This window comes from Columba livia, unplaced genomic scaffold (assembly GCF_036013475.1).
Source record: "Columba livia isolate bColLiv1 breed racing homer unplaced genomic scaffold, bColLiv1.pat.W.v2 Scaffold_132, whole genome shotgun sequence".
In the NCBI taxonomy this organism is placed as follows: Eukaryota; Metazoa; Chordata; class Aves; order Columbiformes; family Columbidae; genus Columba; species Columba livia.
The window spans coordinates 1,171,945-1,190,796 of record NW_027043028.1 but is presented as its reverse complement, the minus strand read 5'-3'; the positions used below and the strand labels follow the sequence as shown (position 1 = coordinate 1,190,796).

Here is an 18,852-nt window from a genome sequence, read left to right as displayed (position 1 = left end):
ACTCTGTAAGAAGAATTAAACCTTCAGTCCCTGCCCATAGGAGATCACCTTTCTATCTGGAAAGGCTGTTCTGAGTCCAGCTCTGTCACAGCAGTGCCCATTGCCTGTCCCTGCCTGCGCCCACAGCACTGACACACAGCAGGACGGTGACCAAGCTGCCAGAGCACTCAGGCCTTGCACCAACACCAGGGATGAGAAGGAGAGTGTGGGAGTGGAACCAGAACAGCTCTGGAAGAACAAGCGCTGCTGCTCCCTGGCAGGGCTGCCAGGATGGACTCTTTTCCCTCCTCCCATGCACACAGGAACTGTCCCTGCAGCTCCAAAACGCCTTGGGGGAATAATATCAGTGAAAAAAACGTCACTGCAGAGCCCTTTTTTTTGTTTAAATAAACAGAGAGAATGGCTGCATATTTATACAGCCAGTGGGTTTGAAAAGAAAAGCAGACAATGAGTTAGAAAGGGGATGACAAATATATCATGATTTATTAAAAAATAAATACCACCAACACACACACAGAATCTGGGCCTCTAATGAGTTACATTAAAGCTGTTATCTGTTAAAGGGTGGATGACGGACACTTTATTATTTTTGAAATGCCTCCAGTGATTAGTTTCCTCAGAGCATCCTTGACCTCCTTGTTCCTCATGCTGTAGATGAGGGGATTCAATGTTGGAGGTATCAGTGAGTATAGAACAGACACCACCAGGTCCAAGGAGGGGAAGGAGATGGAGGGGGGCTTCAGGTAGGCAAAAAAAGAGGTGCTGACAAACAGAGTAACCACGGCCAGGTGAGGGAGGCAGGTGGAAAAGGCTTTGTGCCGACCCTGCTCAGAGGGGATCCTCAGCACGGCCCTGAAGATCTGCACATAGGACACCACAATGAACACAAAACACATGAAAACTAAACAGGCACTGACCACAATAAGGCCAAGTTCCCTGAGGTAGGAGTGTGAGCAGGAGAGCTTGAGGATCTGGGGGATTTCACAGAAGAACTGGCCCAGGGCATTGCCCTTGCACAGGGGCAGTGAAAATGTATTGGCCGTGTGCAGCAGAGAATAGAGAAACCCAGTGGCCCAGGCAGCTGCTGCCATGTGGACACAAGCTCTGCTGCCCAGGAGGGTCCCGTAGTGCAGGGGTTTGCAGATGGCAATGTAGCGGTCGTAGGACATGATGGTCAGAAGACAATACTCTGTTGACATTGCAAAGATAAAGAGAAAGACCTGGATAACACATCCTGCATAGGAAATGGCCCTGGTGTCCCAGAGGGAGTTGGCCATGGATTTGGGGAGAATGGTGGAGATGCAGCCCAGGTCGAGGAGGGCGAGGTTGAGCAGGAAGAAGTACATGGGGGTGTGGAGGTGCTGGTCCCAGGCTATGGTGGTGATGATGAGGCCGTTGCCCAGGAGGGCAGCCAGGTAGATGCCCAGGAAGAGCCAGAAGTGCAAGAGCTGCAGCTCCCGTGTGTCTGTGAACGGCAGGAGGAGGAACCGGGTGATGGAGCTGCTGTTGGACATTTGCTTTTCCTGAGCACGGGGCGCTGTCATGAGGAAAAAAAAGACAGTGAGAAGCCAGGGAAGAGTTCTGCGACAAAAATGATACCAAGTCCCATAGACCCTCCCCTGTCACACACAGACACCCTTTTCTTTTCCTAGGAGAACTTTCTCCAGCACTGTGGCTGGAGCCCTGTTCGCTGCTGGAAAATGTGCAACCAAGAGCAGGGCCTCTGCCCATGGGCTCACGTTGAGTCAGCCCAGCTCTGCAGAAGTGGGGCCACAGGAACGGTGGGGACTGTCCTGGTTCTGCTAACACAGAAGGGCTGTCAGCACTTGCTTTCCCATTGAAAGGGAACAGAGACGGTGAATGCAGTTTAAGAGTACCAGTTTTTTTTACACCTCCCCCCATATTCACTGCAGAGTGTTGTTGGGTGTCAGAAACCCTCAGCATTTCCGCTGCACTCAGGGAGAACAGAGCGAGTCCTGCGAGACCAGAGGATGCCTGTGAGTCAGTGCAGAGTGAGGGCAGCTGCTCTGTCCCTCTGTCTTGCTCCAGCTGCCCTGGGCTGGCACCTTTCTGAGATGGAGCCTGATCACACTCCCATGTTACCCTGAAAAGCCACCAGGCACTGCTGAGAGCAGAGGGACCCACCTCAGACCATGACAGGTCTCACCCTTCCCTAAGGTCTCAGCACCCAACGTTTAGCCCAGGACACACTCAGCATATTCCCCAGCCCCACAGACTGCATTGCCCACAGCCCATAGGTCAGAGCAAAGCTGGGACACGTGTGCCCATGGACACACCTGCAGGAAAGGACCCACAAGCTCAGGCTGTGACTCTGCAGCTGAAACTGCCATCCCCAGAGAGCCTGACAGCAAGAACAAGATCCCAACAGCAGTGACCCAGAGCAGGGCAGCAAGAAGGAGAATGCGGTGAGGGTGGGTGTGAGAGAGGCCAGGGCAGAGGCAGCCGGGCACTCAGACAGCGTCACCCTTCCCCAGCTGTGCAGCACCTCCCAGACACCAACACTGCCGGGCAGCTGCTCTCAGCCCCTGTGCTCTGCAGAGGAACTGGAGCTCTGGCTGCACAGGAGCTGCTTCATGCCCTGGAGCCCCCGGCCCTGAGGGCAGAGGCTTTGCTGGGTGGGACAGGAGGCCAGGGGGCTGCTCACAGGAGGATCTGCACTGCAGGGGGTCACAGGGACTTTTCTCTGTTCTCCCTCCCATAACCATTCCGGGTTTGGTTTCCTCTCATTTCTGATCATTTCCCTGCTGCCTGGAGATTCTCCCCTGGGAGGTGTTTCCCTGTCCATGTCTCTTCCCTGTCAGTGCTCACAGACCATCCCACCCTCTGTGCCCTCCCCCTGGCCCTACAGATCCTGCCTGTTCACAGGGCACTGCCTGGGGGCATCTTCCTGTTTGCAGGCTGGAAAACAGGACAGGTCAGACTAAGGCTGACGGGTCCAGCCAAGGTGATGCAGGTGCTGTGCACAGGCAGAGGGGTGGGGAAGGGATGTCAGGAGCCTTCTGGCAGATGGACTGATCACTCAGAGTTGCAGTTCAGGAGTCTCAGTGACTTGTTTAAGCATGAGAGCTCATTTTCATTTTATCCTTTCCTGCACCCCCCACCCCTTGGGAGAGGAAACTGAAAAGAGAGGCTCAGGAAAGCTCCTTATCTGTCTGGCAATCCTTGCATTGTTCTTCTCCTTGAGGCATCCACTTGGAAAAATGCTGGGGGTGATCTGGATGTGTGAGCAACCCTGACCCACACAGCACCCTCTCCACAGCAGAGGCACCTTTCTTGCCCAATAGGGTTTGCTCCTCCACCACATCTTCTCCCCTCAGTGTTGTTGGGCTCTCCCGGGCAGGCTGAGCGCTGACCCTGGCAGGCGGCAGAGTCCCTGCCCGGCACAGCCCTGGGGTGCAGGGACCCTGCTCTGCAGGACAGCCCTGGGCACCCCTGCCTGCACATTTACATTTACACCCCACAGCCATCCTGGGGAGAACGCAGCATTCACGTCTTGTCACTCTGACAGTGCAGAAGGCAATCCCTGCTCTGCAGCACATCCTCCCCTCTGATCAGAGAACCTCTGAGAGCTGTACTTACATCTCTCGCAGGCTCTGCAATGTGACAGCTTTCTGAGATCCTACCATGATTTGCAGATGCAATGCCCTGTAGCCACAGGCTTCATATCTGATAGGATTTCATTTCCAGTGAACTCTCAGCATCCTCCCAACCCAGACTGCGTTTCCCTCTCTGTGCCTGGCTCCTGTGCCCTCGGTGCTGCAGGCAGAGCCCTCAGCCCTGCTGCGTGTGCAGAGGAGCTGCTCCTGGGCAGAGCTGTCTCTCTGCAGCGCTGCCGCTGCCATGAGCTCCCTGTGTCCCAGGAGCCCAGCCCAGCTCAGCAGCACAGGAGCAGCCCATGATGTCCCTTTCTCTGTCCCCTCTGGGCTTCTCCAGGTGTCCCTCAGGCTCCAGGGGCACATCCTTTGAGACAACCTGAAGTAATCAGTGGTGTTGATTCTCTCTCCTCTGAAGAGACACATCATTGTGTTCTTTGTATTAAACAAAGTTTTCGTGTGAGAATCAACTTTTCTTGTCCCATCATTAGACAGGACACCAGGAAGATTACAGCAAAGGATCTAATTCCTCCCAGCCAGGGGAGGAATATCTTCAGTTGAATGAGTTCAGGCATTTTATTCTGGTTTTACACTCCTAGGTCTAGAGAGACATTCATCAATCTCTGGCCATGTCATGTCTGTGCTCTGATTCAAAGCCTTTGCACACATGGGCTCTTGGACACTTGGTACCAGGTTTCCTGTGGCAGGTCAGAGCTGGGCTGGTGCCACAGCTGGGGTGGCTCAGCCCAGATGTGAGGCAATGTCCTCAGCCAGGGACCTGACTGGGGAGCTGGAGCTGTCAGTGCTGCAGACAGAGCTGTGACACGGATGGAATGAACTGCCAGGCAGGGTGGCAGGAGTGAGTTCATCTGGTCTCAAGGACAGCAGCCTCCAAGTGCAGCAACAGTCCAGATCAGAACTCAGTCTAGACCTGGAAGGTAATTCAAGGGCACCGTAATGAGCTGTTACTACTGCAGGAACAGTTAAAGGACAAACAAAGACACTGTGTGGACACTGATGAATTTAATAAGAGAAAGAGGTGAGAATCCCTGTGTCCTCTTGTCCTCCCTCTTCACCAGCAATGTGTCCCAGGCCTCTGTGGCTGGAGGCAGAACAACCAGCAGTGCATGGGGATCAAGTCAGGGGTCACTGGAACTAGCACAATCCTTTCCAGTCTATAGGACAGCAGGGGCAGCACCCCAGGAGCTGGGACAGCAGGATGATGTCACAGTGAGGCCACTCTCCCCCATCTTGGAAAGCTCATGGAGACTGGGGGGACTCCCTGACCACTGGCAGCTCTCACACAGCGTGTGCACTTTTCAAAATGGCCAGTGGGTGAGCAGGGGAACTAAGGGCTGTGCCCCAGAGCATGTCCACTGGGACCCCATTTCTGGGTGTCTGGAAGAGAAGGTGACGGGGTTTACCCAGGGCGGGTTGTGCCTGTCCATCGTCTTTGCTTTCTGTGAGGAAAGGACAGGGTGGTGGACGTGGGCAGAGCAGTGGTGGTCTGTTACCTGGAAGTCAGCAAGGAATCCGGCATCATCCCCCACAATAGTCTTGTGTCCAAGGTAGGATATTATGGTCTGTGCCAGTGTGTAAGTAGATGGGTAAAACCAATCTGGATGGTTGGGCTTGGAAAGGTGCTGTAGAAAGGGAGAAACTTCCCAGTCATGAGGACAGTCCAGCACTGGAAGCTGTTTCCCAGGAGTGAGCACTTACTCTGTCCCTGAAAGTGACAAAGATGTGTTTGGATCAAGCCCTGAGCAATCTGGTCTGACCCTGCTGTGAGCAGGTCAAGACACCTCCTATCATCTCATCCAGCCTGAATGATGCTGTCCTTTCGTCTCCTTTCAGGTTTTCAATTCAGAGAAAATTCTCAGGTTCTCTCTGATTACAAGAATAATTCACATGAGGTGCAGGGCTGCTTTACAAGTGCCCCCGAACAGTCCTGACCACAGCTTTTGTATCCTTTTTCATTTGCCCCAATCAGGGTCTTCTTTTTGCTGTCCTAATGCCCTTCCAGAAAGAACAGCCCATGTTGTTAACCCTTTCAGAGCAGGTTGTTCAAGAGGTGTCAGCATCCATGTACAGAGTCTGCACAGCAGCCAGGCAGCAAAGCCACCGGTACAGAAATGGAGATGAGACACTTGACCAGCTCCTTGCACCCAGATATCAGTGTGACATGTCTGCTGAGATTCCCGGGAACACCTGAACTGTAAGAGCAGAGCATGTGAGTTCTGGTTGGGTATCCTGGCTTGTCTCCTGACCCATGTGGTGCTTCAGGCTGTGAAGAGAATCAAAACCAGCCATTGGACTGGGGTAGTTCCATTTTACACGTGTCACACGGGGCAGATGAAGGGAGCTCAGAACTCCAGACTCTGCTGCATGGTTGGGACTGCAGAGACTGGAAATGCAGGTGACAGTGTGTGTCAGTGCACACACATAAAGATTCTGGCTTCCTTTGTGCCTTTGCACTGACCTGGGATCTGTTCCTTGGCCTTCTTTGTCTCAAAAAGAAACTGTTCTCCTATGGAACCCCCACAACACACCACATCAGAAATAATTAAAAAGTAGAAAAATAATGAAAGAAGCACAATTTGGGAGTAATTCTGTCTAAGAGGTGTACTCTTTAAATGATTAAAACAAAAAAGAAGTGAGTGAAAAAGCATTGTTCTAAGAACTTCTTTCAATACACAACTGCTGAGGTGTAGTAGATGCTTGGAAAAGCAAGAATGACTGTTCGGACTGAAATTAAAGAGATTTAAATCATGACTGTTTGGACTGAAATTAAAGAGATTTAGGTCATCATGATCCTCAGTGAGAATAAGGAGTTCCCTGTTACTGTTACTAGCGACAGCAGCACTGTTCACAAACATCTTCAGAGCATCTCCATTGTTCCTGGGCTCCAAAGCTCATCCTGCTCAGAGTTTGACAGGATTGGTGCAAACCCCTGTGACCCAAATCTCTACAACTGTCTCTGCTCAACAGCCTCTTACCCCAGGAAGGGGAAAACTGCCAATGCAGGCACCAAACCAGTGCCCAACCTGCCTGGAGAGCCAGGACAGTTGTGCCACTCAACAGCCGCCTCTGAGGGAACCTGGAGGTGATGGGATTGAAATGGTTTCAACCAAAAACAGAGAATCAGAGAATCATTTATGCTGGAAAAGACCCTTACGAACATGGAGTCCAATCGTAAATAAAACACTGTCAAGATCACCACTAAACCATGTCCCAAAGTGCCACATCTCCACATCTTTTAAACACCTCTCGCAATGGAAGCTCCAATCCTGAGCTGGCAGGACACCACTGGCTGCAGTTGGACATAAGATACTGGTCATGGCTGTGAGTTCAGCCCTCGCTGGCAGAATGTCTCACACCCTCACTGAGGAGGGCAGGGGGCTGGGAGATGGGAGCACGTTTCAGTTTCCAGATCCCAGCACAGAGCCCAAACCATCCTGCCCTTGAACTCTGGATCCCATTTCCTGAGATGCAAAGCCGGTGGCCTTCTGAGGATAATCATGTTAAAGGCATGAATAATCCTTCAAGTGTTTGTGTAACATGTCTAGGAATGTCAGTCGTATATGCTTATATTTACATATCTGTAAAATAGTACTCTGCATCTGTGGTCACCCCTCTGGCAATGACAATTAAATAGGTATTTGCACTATAAGGCTCCATACCTCATCCACAAGCACACATCTAATTGGTTCAGATGAAGGGTGTCTGGCAAACGTCACCCTTTGTGTCCCCAGGTGATGGACACAGCTCATGTGCCTCTGCGGAGAGTGGCAGGAGCTGGATCCCCTTCTCGGGACAGACTCCTTCCAGGAGAGACACAGACACAGGGGGAACTCATCAGGGCTTTACGGCATTTCACTCGGCATCAGTTTTGACATATTGGGTGCTGTCCTGTGACTGCCCTTTCTGCACAAATGATCATACAAACACAACCATTTAGTAGGACATGGTCATAAAGGGGACGAGAAAGCTCACCATGAACTCTGGAGAGAGCGAGGAAGTTCATAATAAGCAGTTAATAAGTTTATAACAAGAAGAACAACCAAGAAGGTCAAGGCCTCTTCTGAAGAGCGGGAGGCCTGAGCAGCCGTGATTGGCCATTGTAGGTGTGGGAGAGGGTCAGGGCATGTCAGGGAGAAGCAATGAGATGGCTGATGGCTTCAGTGAACCCTTCCAGCCATGTCTGAGCCCAGAAATGGAAAGCAGTTGATGTCTGCAGGTGGAGGAGGAACAGGAGGAAGATTTTCCTGGGAATACGGAAGGAAGAAAGGCCTCTCTTGGGCTAATCATGTATGGCAGTGCCATTTGCATGCTGTGGGCATGGCTGTGCCTGGGAGATGGGGAACGGCTGCTGCTGGGGTGGCTGTGCTCAGTCATGGCCCATGAGCTGACCCTGCTCTGCTCCTCTCTTACACTGCCCACACTTGGATGGTCCTCAGGAATCATCCATGAGCCTGGTGGATCCATGAACCTCCTGCAGTGATGGGTATGGATCCAAACAGAGGATTCAAGCAAGTGTGGGACTGGGACATTGAGGTGATTGGTGACCATTGCCACGTGTATGAAAGAAGCTGGATGAGTTGTGATTTCCTCACAGGCATTTCCAACTCCACAGAACACCAGAGCCTTACAGTTAGAGCAACAGCACTTGACATAAACACCACCCCCAAAACACAAAACACTCACACTGACCACAGGAAAAGCCTTGAAAAACATTGGAGACAAATCTAACAGGTCCCAGGGGCCACGGCTCAGCCATTCTGGTGATGAACAAGCATCAAGGGCTGACATGGCATCAGAGCCACCTCCACATGGCCCTCACCACCTGGAACCAGTGTCTCCAAGTCTTTCCTTCAGCAGCCTCCAGGGACAGGGACCTGCACTGGTTGTTTCCTTCACAGCTGTGTCAGTGATGGTCCTTCATGGGGTCCCAAACACCCTCAGAAACTTGGGGTTTGCTTCTGCCTTTCACTTCATTAGAGGTTTGTTCATTCTCTCAGTATCTGCAGTTCAGGATCACGGCAGCAGAGGGCTCATGAACATCTAAAATGCTCTTACAAGCCAAGGCTTTGTGCATCATTTTCCTAAAGCTTTTGAGTCCGGTGTGAATGATTAGGGAGATTTCAGAACTGTTGCCAAACACAGAGCATTTCCATGAGAAATAATAATAAAGCCAGATTTCTTATATTTCCGTCCTCCTCCCAATGCCCTCATTTCCGAAACAGCTATTATCAACAATCTCCAGTACATACTGATCTAGAGAATCGCCTGATAAAGACTGAATGTGTCAGAGAAGTGGGTGCTAAAGCACCACTTGAGCAAGGAGACAGGCCAGGACACATCAGGAGGAATCACACTCCTCTGGACCAAGAGGTGGGTGTTCCTGGCAATCTCAGGTGCCACAGCACAGCGATACTTGTGTTCAGGAGCTGGTCAAGTGACCCATCTCCTGTTCTGTAACGGTGTCTGAGTTTGCTCAGGTCACTCCTGACTTGAGCCCCATCCACTGCTGGGTGTTCTCCAGACTCCTGCCTTCAGGAACAAAGTCCCAGGAGTCCTTGCTGGTGAAGATGGAGTCAAAGAAGCCATGAAGAACCTCAGTCCTGTCTGATTCTACTCTTATGAAGTTCAGCAGCAGGCCGACGTTCACCCTGTCTATTCTCTTACTGCAAGTGAAGCTCTGTCAGCTCATCTTGCTGCCATTCCTGTGCAGGTATCAAGTCCAGGGCAGCTTTGTCATCATCCCCCCATCCATGGACAAGGTTTCTAAATTCCTCCTTTGCAGCTTCCCCTGCTCCCACCTCCTGTGTGCGGCCTTTTGCCCTGGAGCTCCATCAGTTCAGAGGAGCAGCCTCACAAGATAAATGCTTCTGTTCAAGGTTACTTGGAGAGATCATTCTAGTGCTTGGAGCAGCCTGTCCTGAAAGGCTGATCAGATTTCCTGAGCTCCTTCAGCCTTCTGAGCTGATTCCCATGGCACCACCTGAATCAGCACCCCCAGTTTGACAAAGTCTTCTCCTCTGTAGCCCACCAGCCTGTGCTCTGCTGCTGGCCTTCCTCCCTCCCCTTTGGTGCCTGGGACCCCACTGTGTCCTGGTCACAACAGCCAAGGTGGACACTGATGTTCACATCCCTCACCAGCTATTCCTTGTTTCCCAGTTCCAGATCCAGATCCTTATTGACCCATCAGGCAGACATGTTAAGCAGTTGGCCAAAGATCCTCTGGACTGTTGGCACCTGCAGATTTGCCTGGCCAGTGACTGTCAGGGCAATTACAGTTCCCCATAGGAACCTGCTCATTGACTGGTGACTTCCTCAGGTTACTGACAGATCTTTTCCACTGCTTCTCCATTATCAAGCAGTTTGCAACACCCAAAACATTTTCACCCTATGTTGGGTTTCCACGCCAAAGTCTTGGAACTGGGGGTGAGTGTAGCTGTGCTACAGTTGTCACCTCTGTGAGAAGACAACAGGAGTTTGACCAATGTCAGACAGAGCCGATTTCAGCTGCTCCAGGATGGACCCACTCCTTGCCCAATCTGAGCCACTCAGTGATGCTGGCAGCACCTCTGGGATATTGTATTTGAGAAAGGGTAAAAAACGCTGCACAACAGCAGGTGGGAGAGAGGAGGGAGGAACTGGGAGAGTAAAGCACTGCAGACACCAAGGTCATATCCCATAGGACCCAAGCAGGTCCCTCAGCAGGCCAAAGCTTGCTCTCCTGAAATCCTGCTCTTGGCCTTGTGATCATCTCCCAGGAGCCTCAGCTCCACTTTCCCATCCCTGACTGTTCCATCCTGACCAACTCTTTCTGGTTTGTAAGTGTGAAGTCCCACAGGGCACCTCACCCCACTGACTCCTCAGTCACCCGTGTCAGGAAGATGTTGTCAATGAGCTCCAAACCCTCCTGGATGGCCGCTACCATGCAGATATTGGGATATCTCAGGTCTGCCATGAGGACACAGCCTGGAAACATGAGGCTTCTTCCATGTGTCTGAAGGAGGCCTCATCTCATTCCTCTTCCTCATCAATGAGTCTGTAGCTGATGTCCACCCACCAAAACACAGCCCATGTTGTTCTGCCCTCTCATGCTGACTCCTCAGCCTTCAGCTGACATTGTCTGTCCCCAGGCAGAGCTCCACGCATTCCTGCTGCTCTCTCATATGAAGGGAAACTTCCCCTCAAAGTCCAGACCTCTGGCATTATGAGCATCAGATGCCCAAGGCCCCACAGTTTCTGCAGGAGATGGTATTTTTAGTGCCCTTAAACTCCACATCCTGGTATCTTGGGAGAGACACCCTTATCAGGATAAGCCGTCTGCATGCAAACATTAAGAGCTGAACAAATGGAGCTTCAGTCAAGGGAGAGTGCAGACCTTGAGAAAATCTGGTGTTCACCCATCAGAAAGCTCTAAAGATTTAAAAAGGGAAGTGACCAGTTCTGTATCAGGGCAGGAGAACAACCCCATCCATCAGGACAGAGCAGGACCTGACACACTGAGCAGTGACCCTGAGGAGAAGGGCCTGGGCACTACAAGGTCCCCACACCAGCCCGTGGTGCACGCTCACCATGAACAAGGCAGCTGCACACGGGGCTGCATGAGGAGGAGCGTGGGGACCCAGACACCTGCAGTTCTCATCCCATTCGGTTCAGCACTGGTGTGACCCACACACACGGGTGTGTGCCAGTGTGCGGCTTCCCAGTTTGGAGCAGCAGGGAGGAACTGGAGAGTGCAGGGCTGTGCCAAGGCAGGTTCAGCACCTTGTGCACATGGTGTGGGGTGCTGAGGGACCTGAGCTGCTTTGGCCCAGCAGCGCTGGGGAGGCTGCAGCAGTGCAGGAGTAGCCTGAGAGTGCTTGAAGGGCGGTTTCAGAGATGGTGGAGGTTTCTTCATAGTGGGAAAGAGCATGAGAAAGAAATAATGGCCCAAAGTGCAGCTGGGGAGGTCCAGGCTGGACATGAGCAGAAAGGAATGTGATGGAAGGGCAGTGCTGTGGGGGAGCAGGTCAGCAGAGGGAGTCTGCATCAGCCCAAGGCTTTGTGCTTCAAGGACCAGCTGGGGAGGATGGAGAGATCTCAGCAAAGGAAGGAAGACGCTCAGACAAGAGCAAGGTGGGGCAGCAGGGGGGATGTCTCCAGCCTGCAGGGACAGAGGTGCAGGGGATGCCACAGCACAGGACAGGCTGTCGTGGAGATGATCACGGGATGTAAAGAGGCTGAAAACCCCACCAGACATGAGCTCCTTCTCCCCTTGGCTGTGGCTGTTGTCTGCACCTCTGATGCCTGTGAGGAGACACCTTGTCCTTGCAGCACAGGGGCCTCATGGCCTCCTTGTCCCCAGCCAGGAACCTGGGAGGGGTGGGACCATGGTCCTGCCCTTGGCCTTGCACAGCCCCACATCACACTGTCCCAGGAAGGGCCCTGGGCAACATGGGAGGGACAGGATCTGATTTCCAAAGTGGGGTCAGGGCTTGGCCCTTTGATTAATGAAACACAACCAGGTTTACTGAGCATCAGAGCCACCTTTTCTTTGCTTTTCCTGACCTTTCATCTCTGCCTCCAGTTTTTTTCTCTAACCAAACTTGGATGTTGTTTCTCAGTAGGTTCCCTCAGTGGGACCCATTAATATTACAGGAAACTTTGGAGTTTGCATCTGAGTTTGACTTCCTGAGAAGTTTCTTCAGCTTCTCCTCAGGCTCTGAGGTCCATGGACTCAGCACCAAACCCACCAGAGGGGTCATTAAAGCGCCTTGGGCTGCTCCTGTGCTGCTGAGCTGGGCTGGGCTCCTGGGACACAGGGAGCTCATGGCAGCGGCAGCGCTGCAGAGAGACAGCTCTGCCCAGGAGCAGCTCCTCTGCACACGCAGCAGGGCTGAGGGCTCTGCCTGGGGATCTCAGGAGACGAGCAAGGCAGAGAGAGATTAAAGGTGGTCAGGACTGGGAGGATGACTGAGAGCTCACTGGAGGAGAAACCTTTGCAGCCCTTGCCATGGTAAGTCTGTGGGTGCAGGGCAGTGCAGCTGTAGCTCCTGGAGGCATCTCCTGAAACTGGCACAGGCACAGCTTGTGGGGTCTGTAAGGACGGGGCTCTTGTCAGGCCATGTTGAACAGCTGTGAAGGCGGGTGAGCACCCAGGGGTGCCCAGGGCTGTCCTGCAGAGCAGGGTCCCTGCACCCCAGGGCTGTGCCGGGCAGGGACTCTGCCACCTGCCAGGGTCAGCGCTCAGCCTGCCCGGGAGATCCCATGGCAGCAGCTGTGGGGGGAAGGAGCGACCCCCGGCAGGGCAGGCAGGGAGCTTGTGGGGTTGAAGGGGGCTGTGTGGGTCAGGGCTGCTCAGAGCTCCAGATCCCCCCACAGACATGGCAGAGGGTCCTTCTGAACAAGGACATCAACACAGGAACAGCTGCACGGGAAGGAGTCTGTGCTTTCAGTTTTCCACTCTTGCTCGTCTGGGTGTGCAGTGGGAGATGGGGATTTATTTCTCTCTTTGGAGCAGACACTGAGACCCCAGTTCTCGTTAGGACTGGTCTGAGCTGCTCCTGAGCCCCTGCACACACAGAGCTGCCCCTGGGCAGTGCCAGGAGGTGTGAGCAGGACAGAGCTGAGCACACAGCGGGTGGGACGGGGTCTGTGACACTGACAGGGAGCAGAGCAGGGACAGACACACAGCTGCAGGCAGCACAGACATGGGCAGGGAGAGTTAACTGCTACCAGAAATGCTGGGGATGGGATTTAGGAACCTCTCTCACATGCTTTCCAGCGCAGACACATTTCCCAGTGCAACCCCTGGTCTCCTCTCCTCCCCAGCAGACCCTCTGCCCCAAAGCCATGGGGTCCAGGTCACGAGTCTCCAGCTCAGCAGCTGGACCTCCAGGTGAAGGGTTCCTGGAACGGGGTACTCAAAAAAGGTGCTAAAAGTACTTGCTCTCCAGTGTCATCATGTGAGTGGCAGCAGCACAGCTGGGTCAGGAGAATGTTCCACAGCATGCCCGTCTGCCTTTCTGTCCTTGCTTTATTTCTCGGGAACACTGCAGTGTTCTCTGTTTCTCCACCTGTCCCTGGTGCTCTTGCTCTCTGGGGTTGGGGTGCAAGTGTCGGTCACTTCTTGTTCTGCACAAACTAAAGAGGTTTGCCCCAGATGTATGTTCATGGAAACCAGATGCCCAAGCTGTCTTTTAAGCTGTGATGAACAGTTTTTTCTCACTTGGTAGAAAGAGAGAATGAGCTGAAACATCCCTCCATCAGGGAGGGGGTTTTCCGTGAGAAACAGCATGTTTATTTTCCTCAGAGAAGTCACCCCTAACCTGTCACTGCCTTTTCCTCCTCGCACAGGTCCTCATGCCCACAGGCAGCCAATGTCCAACAGCAGCTCCATCACCCAGTTCCTCCTCCTGCCGTTCACAGACACACGGGAGCTGCAGCTCTTGCACTTCTGGCTCTTCCTGGGCATCTACCTGGCTGCCCTCCTGGGCAACGGCCTCATCATCACCACCATAGCCTGGGACCAGCACCTCCACACCCCATGTACTTCTTCCTGCTCAACCTCGCCCTCCTCGACCTGGGCTGCATCTCCACCATTGTCCCCAAGTCCATGGCCAACTCTCTGTGGGACACCAAGGTCATTTCCTATGCAGGGTGTGCTACACAACTCTTTCTGTTTGCCTTTTTAGTTTCAGCAGAGTTTTACCTTCTCACCATCATGTCGTACGACCGCTATGTTGCCATCTGCAAACCCCTGCACTACGGGACCCTCCTGGGCAGCAGAGCTTGTGTCCACATGGCAGCAGCTGCCTGGGCCACTGGGTTTCTCAATGCTCTGCTGCACACGGCCAATACATTTTCACTGCCCCTGTGCAAGGGCAATGCCCTGGGCCAGTTCTTCTGTGAAATCCCCCAGATCCTCAAGCTCTCCTGCTCACACTCCTACCTCAGGGAACTTGGGCTTCTTGTGGTCAGTGCCTGTTTAGGTTTTACGTGTTTTGTGTTCATTGTGGTGTCCTATGTGCAGATCTTGAGGGCCGTGCTGAGGATCCCCTCTGAGCAGGGACGGCACAAAGCCTTTTCCACCTGCCTCCCTCACCTGGCCGTGGTCTCCCTGTTCCTCAGCACTGGCGTGTTTGCTGACCTGAAACCCTCATCCATCTCCTCCCCATCCTTGGACATGGTGGTGTCTGTTCTGTACTCAGTGGTGTCTCCAGCAGTGAACCCCCTCATCTACAGCATGAGGAACAGGGAACTCAAGGAGTCTATAAGGAAAGTGATGACTGTTCGCTTTTCAAAAGCTGTAATGAAGCGACCTCCTGCTTCTGCATGTCACTTGTAATATAACGCAGTACTTGTTCAACCTGAGTTCTGTAGCTTTTGTGGGTTTTTTTGTTGTTTGTTTTTTTCTCTTTGGTGTTTGTTTTACTTGCTTGTACTAATGCTATCCACAAGAAAAATTATTTGTCTTCTTATGGCTGTGTCCATATCTACCTGTCTGGTGTGTGCCATAGTCTTTGTGTAAATAAGAACCCGTACTCTCCGTGTGTATAAATGAAATAAAGGACCCCGCACTGACTTGTTTGCCCAGAATCCTCTATCCTCTCTCTGGGATCTCTGGGGCTGCAGGAGCCATGTCTGTGTGCTGAGGGGGACTGAGTAGGACCCACCCTGAGCTGGGTCTTCCTCCCACCCTGACCAGCATGAGCCTGCAGACTCACCCCATGGTCCTGGGCACCACAGCCCACTTGCTCTGCAGAGCAGCACCGCCAGGTCGGAGCTGTATGGAGCGTGGGAAGGGGGGCAGGAACACCTGGCCAGGTCAGCATAGCTCAGGTCTCTTGGGAAAGGGCTCTGTGGGGAGACGGGATGTTCCAAGAGAAGAGTGGGGCATTGCATGTGTACAGGAAAGACATGGAAAGAGAAACCCTTTGCTGCAGGTGGCAGCTTGGGGCAGGTGGCCCTGGCACTGTGGCTGCAGGACCTTCCTGAGGATCCCCTAGGCCAAATGTCTCATGCTGTCCTGGGGAGCCAGTCTGGAGCTGGGTCTGGAGCTGCCTGTGCTGGAGACCCACTCAGCATGCCGGCTGGATGAACATTCTCGCTGTCCTTCATTCCCACTGGTCCCCACTGCTGTGGGACCAGTTCCAGTTCCAGTGTGGCTGCTCTGCGGGCTCGGCTGGGGAGAGGGCAGGGGGGTGGCACAATTCAGGAGGGGGTGGGAGGGCTGAACTGGCAAATGCCCCAGAGAAGAAAATACCAGTGAACAGTCCTGCTGTGTGTACAGTGCTGTGGGCGCAGGCAGGGACAGGCAATGGGCACTGCTGTGACAGAGCTGGCCCCAGAACAGCCTTTCCAGATAGAAAGGTGATCTCCTCAGGGCAGTGCATGATGGTTTGGCTCTTCTTCCCAACCTTCTCTCAAACATATAAGCAAGAAAATGGTCACAGATGAAACCACCCAAGTACAGCTGAACAGTGTGTGTGTGCAGGGCTGGCACTCAGCAGTGTCCTCTCACAGCCAGGCTCCTGCCAGAGACCTGCAGGACCAGCAGAGCAGGGGCTGGGCTGTGCCCCTGTGCACTGCACACCCCAGGGAATCTGCCCCAGGGCATCGTCATGGACTGGCCCCTCACAACCACCATTTCTAGCTCTGGCCTCTCTCCCCCACTCACATAGGTTGCTCTTCCCTCCACGGAGGGACACGGAATGAGTAGCTCAGAAGTCCATGTCTGCATTGTTCTGATGAGATGTGAGCATGCACATCATGGATGTGAGATGAGATGAATCCAGGTGAACACTAACAACATCAGCTATTCCTGGGGGTTCCATGAAGGTCTGTGGGACAGACAGTGTCTCAAGGTCACTTCACGATGGGAGTAACAGCCCATGGGAAACCACCCACTGGGATCTTCTTCCTTGAACCGAGGTCCCCGTGTCCATTCCTCATGATGTGGGACATCTCAGACGGGTGCAGAGCAGGGTGACCCACCACAGGGCTGAGCTGTCTCCCATCGTTTGGGAGTGGCAACAGGAGGCCAGACAGACACTGTGATTCCTGCCTCTGTGTAAAAGGGACAGCCTCTCTCTCTGAGCATCCCTGGATGCATAAGGATTCCTGAGACTGGCTCTGATGGACTTCTGGCATTTCTGTGTGTGACTCCAGGAACAATCCCCAGTGGCCCAGTGAGATTCATCTCAGCTGCTGGGACAGGCTCATTGCAAGTGCTCCTGTCTGCTACATCACCCTTGCCCGTGATTCTGGATTGTGCTTTCAAAAGTGACAGCAAAATCAGAGAAATTCTGAGGTCCTTGGGGAAGGAAGCTGTCAAACCCATCTTCAAGAAGGGCCTGAAGGAGGATTTGAAGAATTACGGGCTGATCAGCCTACCTCTGTCCCTGGGAAGGGTTAAGTCCATGTCTTCCTGCACCAATCTCCAGGCACCTGAAGGACAAGGAAGGGATTGCTGAACCCAAATGAGTGGAAAACCCAGTGAGTCACAAGAAATGCTCTGGACCCATTCCAGAGCTTTAGATCCCTAGGAAAGAGCTCAGTGACAGTGCAGCCCAGCCAGTTGCATCTGTGTCCCTCACTGAGCAGCACAACCAGTGTGCTGTCACCCCATGGTTCTGCAGCCAACCTGCTCTGCAGAGCATCAGTGCCAGGCTGGGGCCCTGTGGGGAGCACAGGATGGGGCCAGGAGCACCAGAGCAGATCAGAGGAGGGATGGGGGAGATCAGAAAGGAGCTGACCTGGGCTGGAAATTGCCTTGGAGAGAAAAATGCTGTTGTTCAGCTGCCCCAAGATAACACCCAGAGTTAAGGGTGCAGGGCCAGAAGTCCTTGCTGTCCTGGTGCTTCACCAGGCCTGGGAAGTAGCTGGAGAAGGATTGGTGTCCCCCACTTGCCATCTCTTAGTGCATCATCCCTCATGAAGGGCGGCATGGAAAGCAAGTCTGGGACCCTGTGTCCGGACTTGCACTGAAGAAAGTATTCACCCAGAAGCCACATCCTTTTGCTCTGGTACTTCAGTCCTGGTGCTCATCGCATGTCCTTAAGAAAAACTTATGCACCTCTCTTGTCAACCTTACCCCAAAAGTGACCCCTAGACAAGGCTCCTGAGCTGCAGCTGAGCTGGAGAACTGGGGTACAGCTGCGACCAGAGGAAGGACAAGGCCTGTCCTGTGTCCTCTAAAGGGGTGGCAGCCTTTGTGATCTCCACCAGAAAAGGCAGCATGCATGAGACTGGAGACAATCACCAAGCCCATTGGAGGCCCTTAGGAAGAGTTCCTCTCTCCAAATATCCAACCCAGCTTGTTGCTGCATGAACAACGAGGAGAAACTGCCGCAGGACCCTCATTCCAGACCCCATCTCCTCCACCCCACAAAGGCAGTGCTCTCCCCCTTGGCACTGAGGTGGTTCCAGGGACCCAAGAGACACCTGTAGGAGAAGATGTTGGGTAGGGATATGGTGTCCTTCAGTGCTCCTCATGGTGCGTCCTGCTGGGCTTTGTGCCACTGGTCACAACACTCTGAGCCTGGATGTTCAGCCAGTTCTCAGTGGTGCTAAACAGGAACATGTCCATGAGCACATTGGGCTGCACTGGGAGGAGCGTGGCCACCCAGACAAGGGCAGTTATTGCCCATCGTGACTCAGCACTGGTGTGGTCACATCTGGAGCCGTGTGTCCCAGTGTGAGGTTCCCCATTCTGGAGGATCGGGAGGAGCTGTCGTGTGGCCAGAGAAAGTCTGGGTCATGTGTGGAGATGTTGAGAGACCCAAACTTCTTTAGCCTGGTGAAGGGGAGCCTGAGGAAACGTGCTGGTTTTACTGAAATTGAGTTAATTTTCTTCATGCATTTTGAACCTCTCTCCTTCACAGCCAGTACAGTCTTTTGTTTAGATTTACTATGAGAATAATGAGATAACGCTGTTTCTTCCCTGGAATAGAGTTAATTTTTCCTTTTAGCAGGTTTACAGTGTTTGCCATTTGCTATGAAAGGAATGTCAGAACTCACTGAGATCTTGGCTGTTGTCAGGGAAACCAAGGACTTCTTTGGCCATCCAGACACAGATAGAAATTGGCAGAAGGGGACACAGACAGGACAGCACCTGGATTGACATGCAGGCTTATCAATGAAATATTCCCTATGATTAGCGCCATGCTCAGTCTAAAGCTGGAGCCAGCTTTTAGGGTTTGTTACATCCATTACTTTGGGTTTTCCAGCTGGTTTGGTCAGT

General features: G+C 52.9%; 1 protein-coding gene across 1 annotated transcript; it reads right to left on the bottom strand.

Annotated features, from left to right (window-relative positions):
• Positions 1 to 516: 516 nt before the first annotated feature.
• On the bottom strand, positions 517 to 1,967 carry LOC102097552 (olfactory receptor 14A16-like). The gene is made up of 2 exons (XM_065047794.1): positions 1,957 to 1,967; positions 517 to 1,542 (listed from the first exon to the last, which is right to left on the bottom strand). Exon 2 carries the CDS (start codon positions 1,512 to 1,514, stop codon positions 558 to 560), a length of 957 nt encoding a protein of 318 aa, XP_064903866.1. The 5' UTR covers positions 1,515 to 1,542; positions 1,957 to 1,967; the 3' UTR covers positions 517 to 557.
• Positions 1,968 to 18,852: the final 16,885 nt, after the last annotated feature.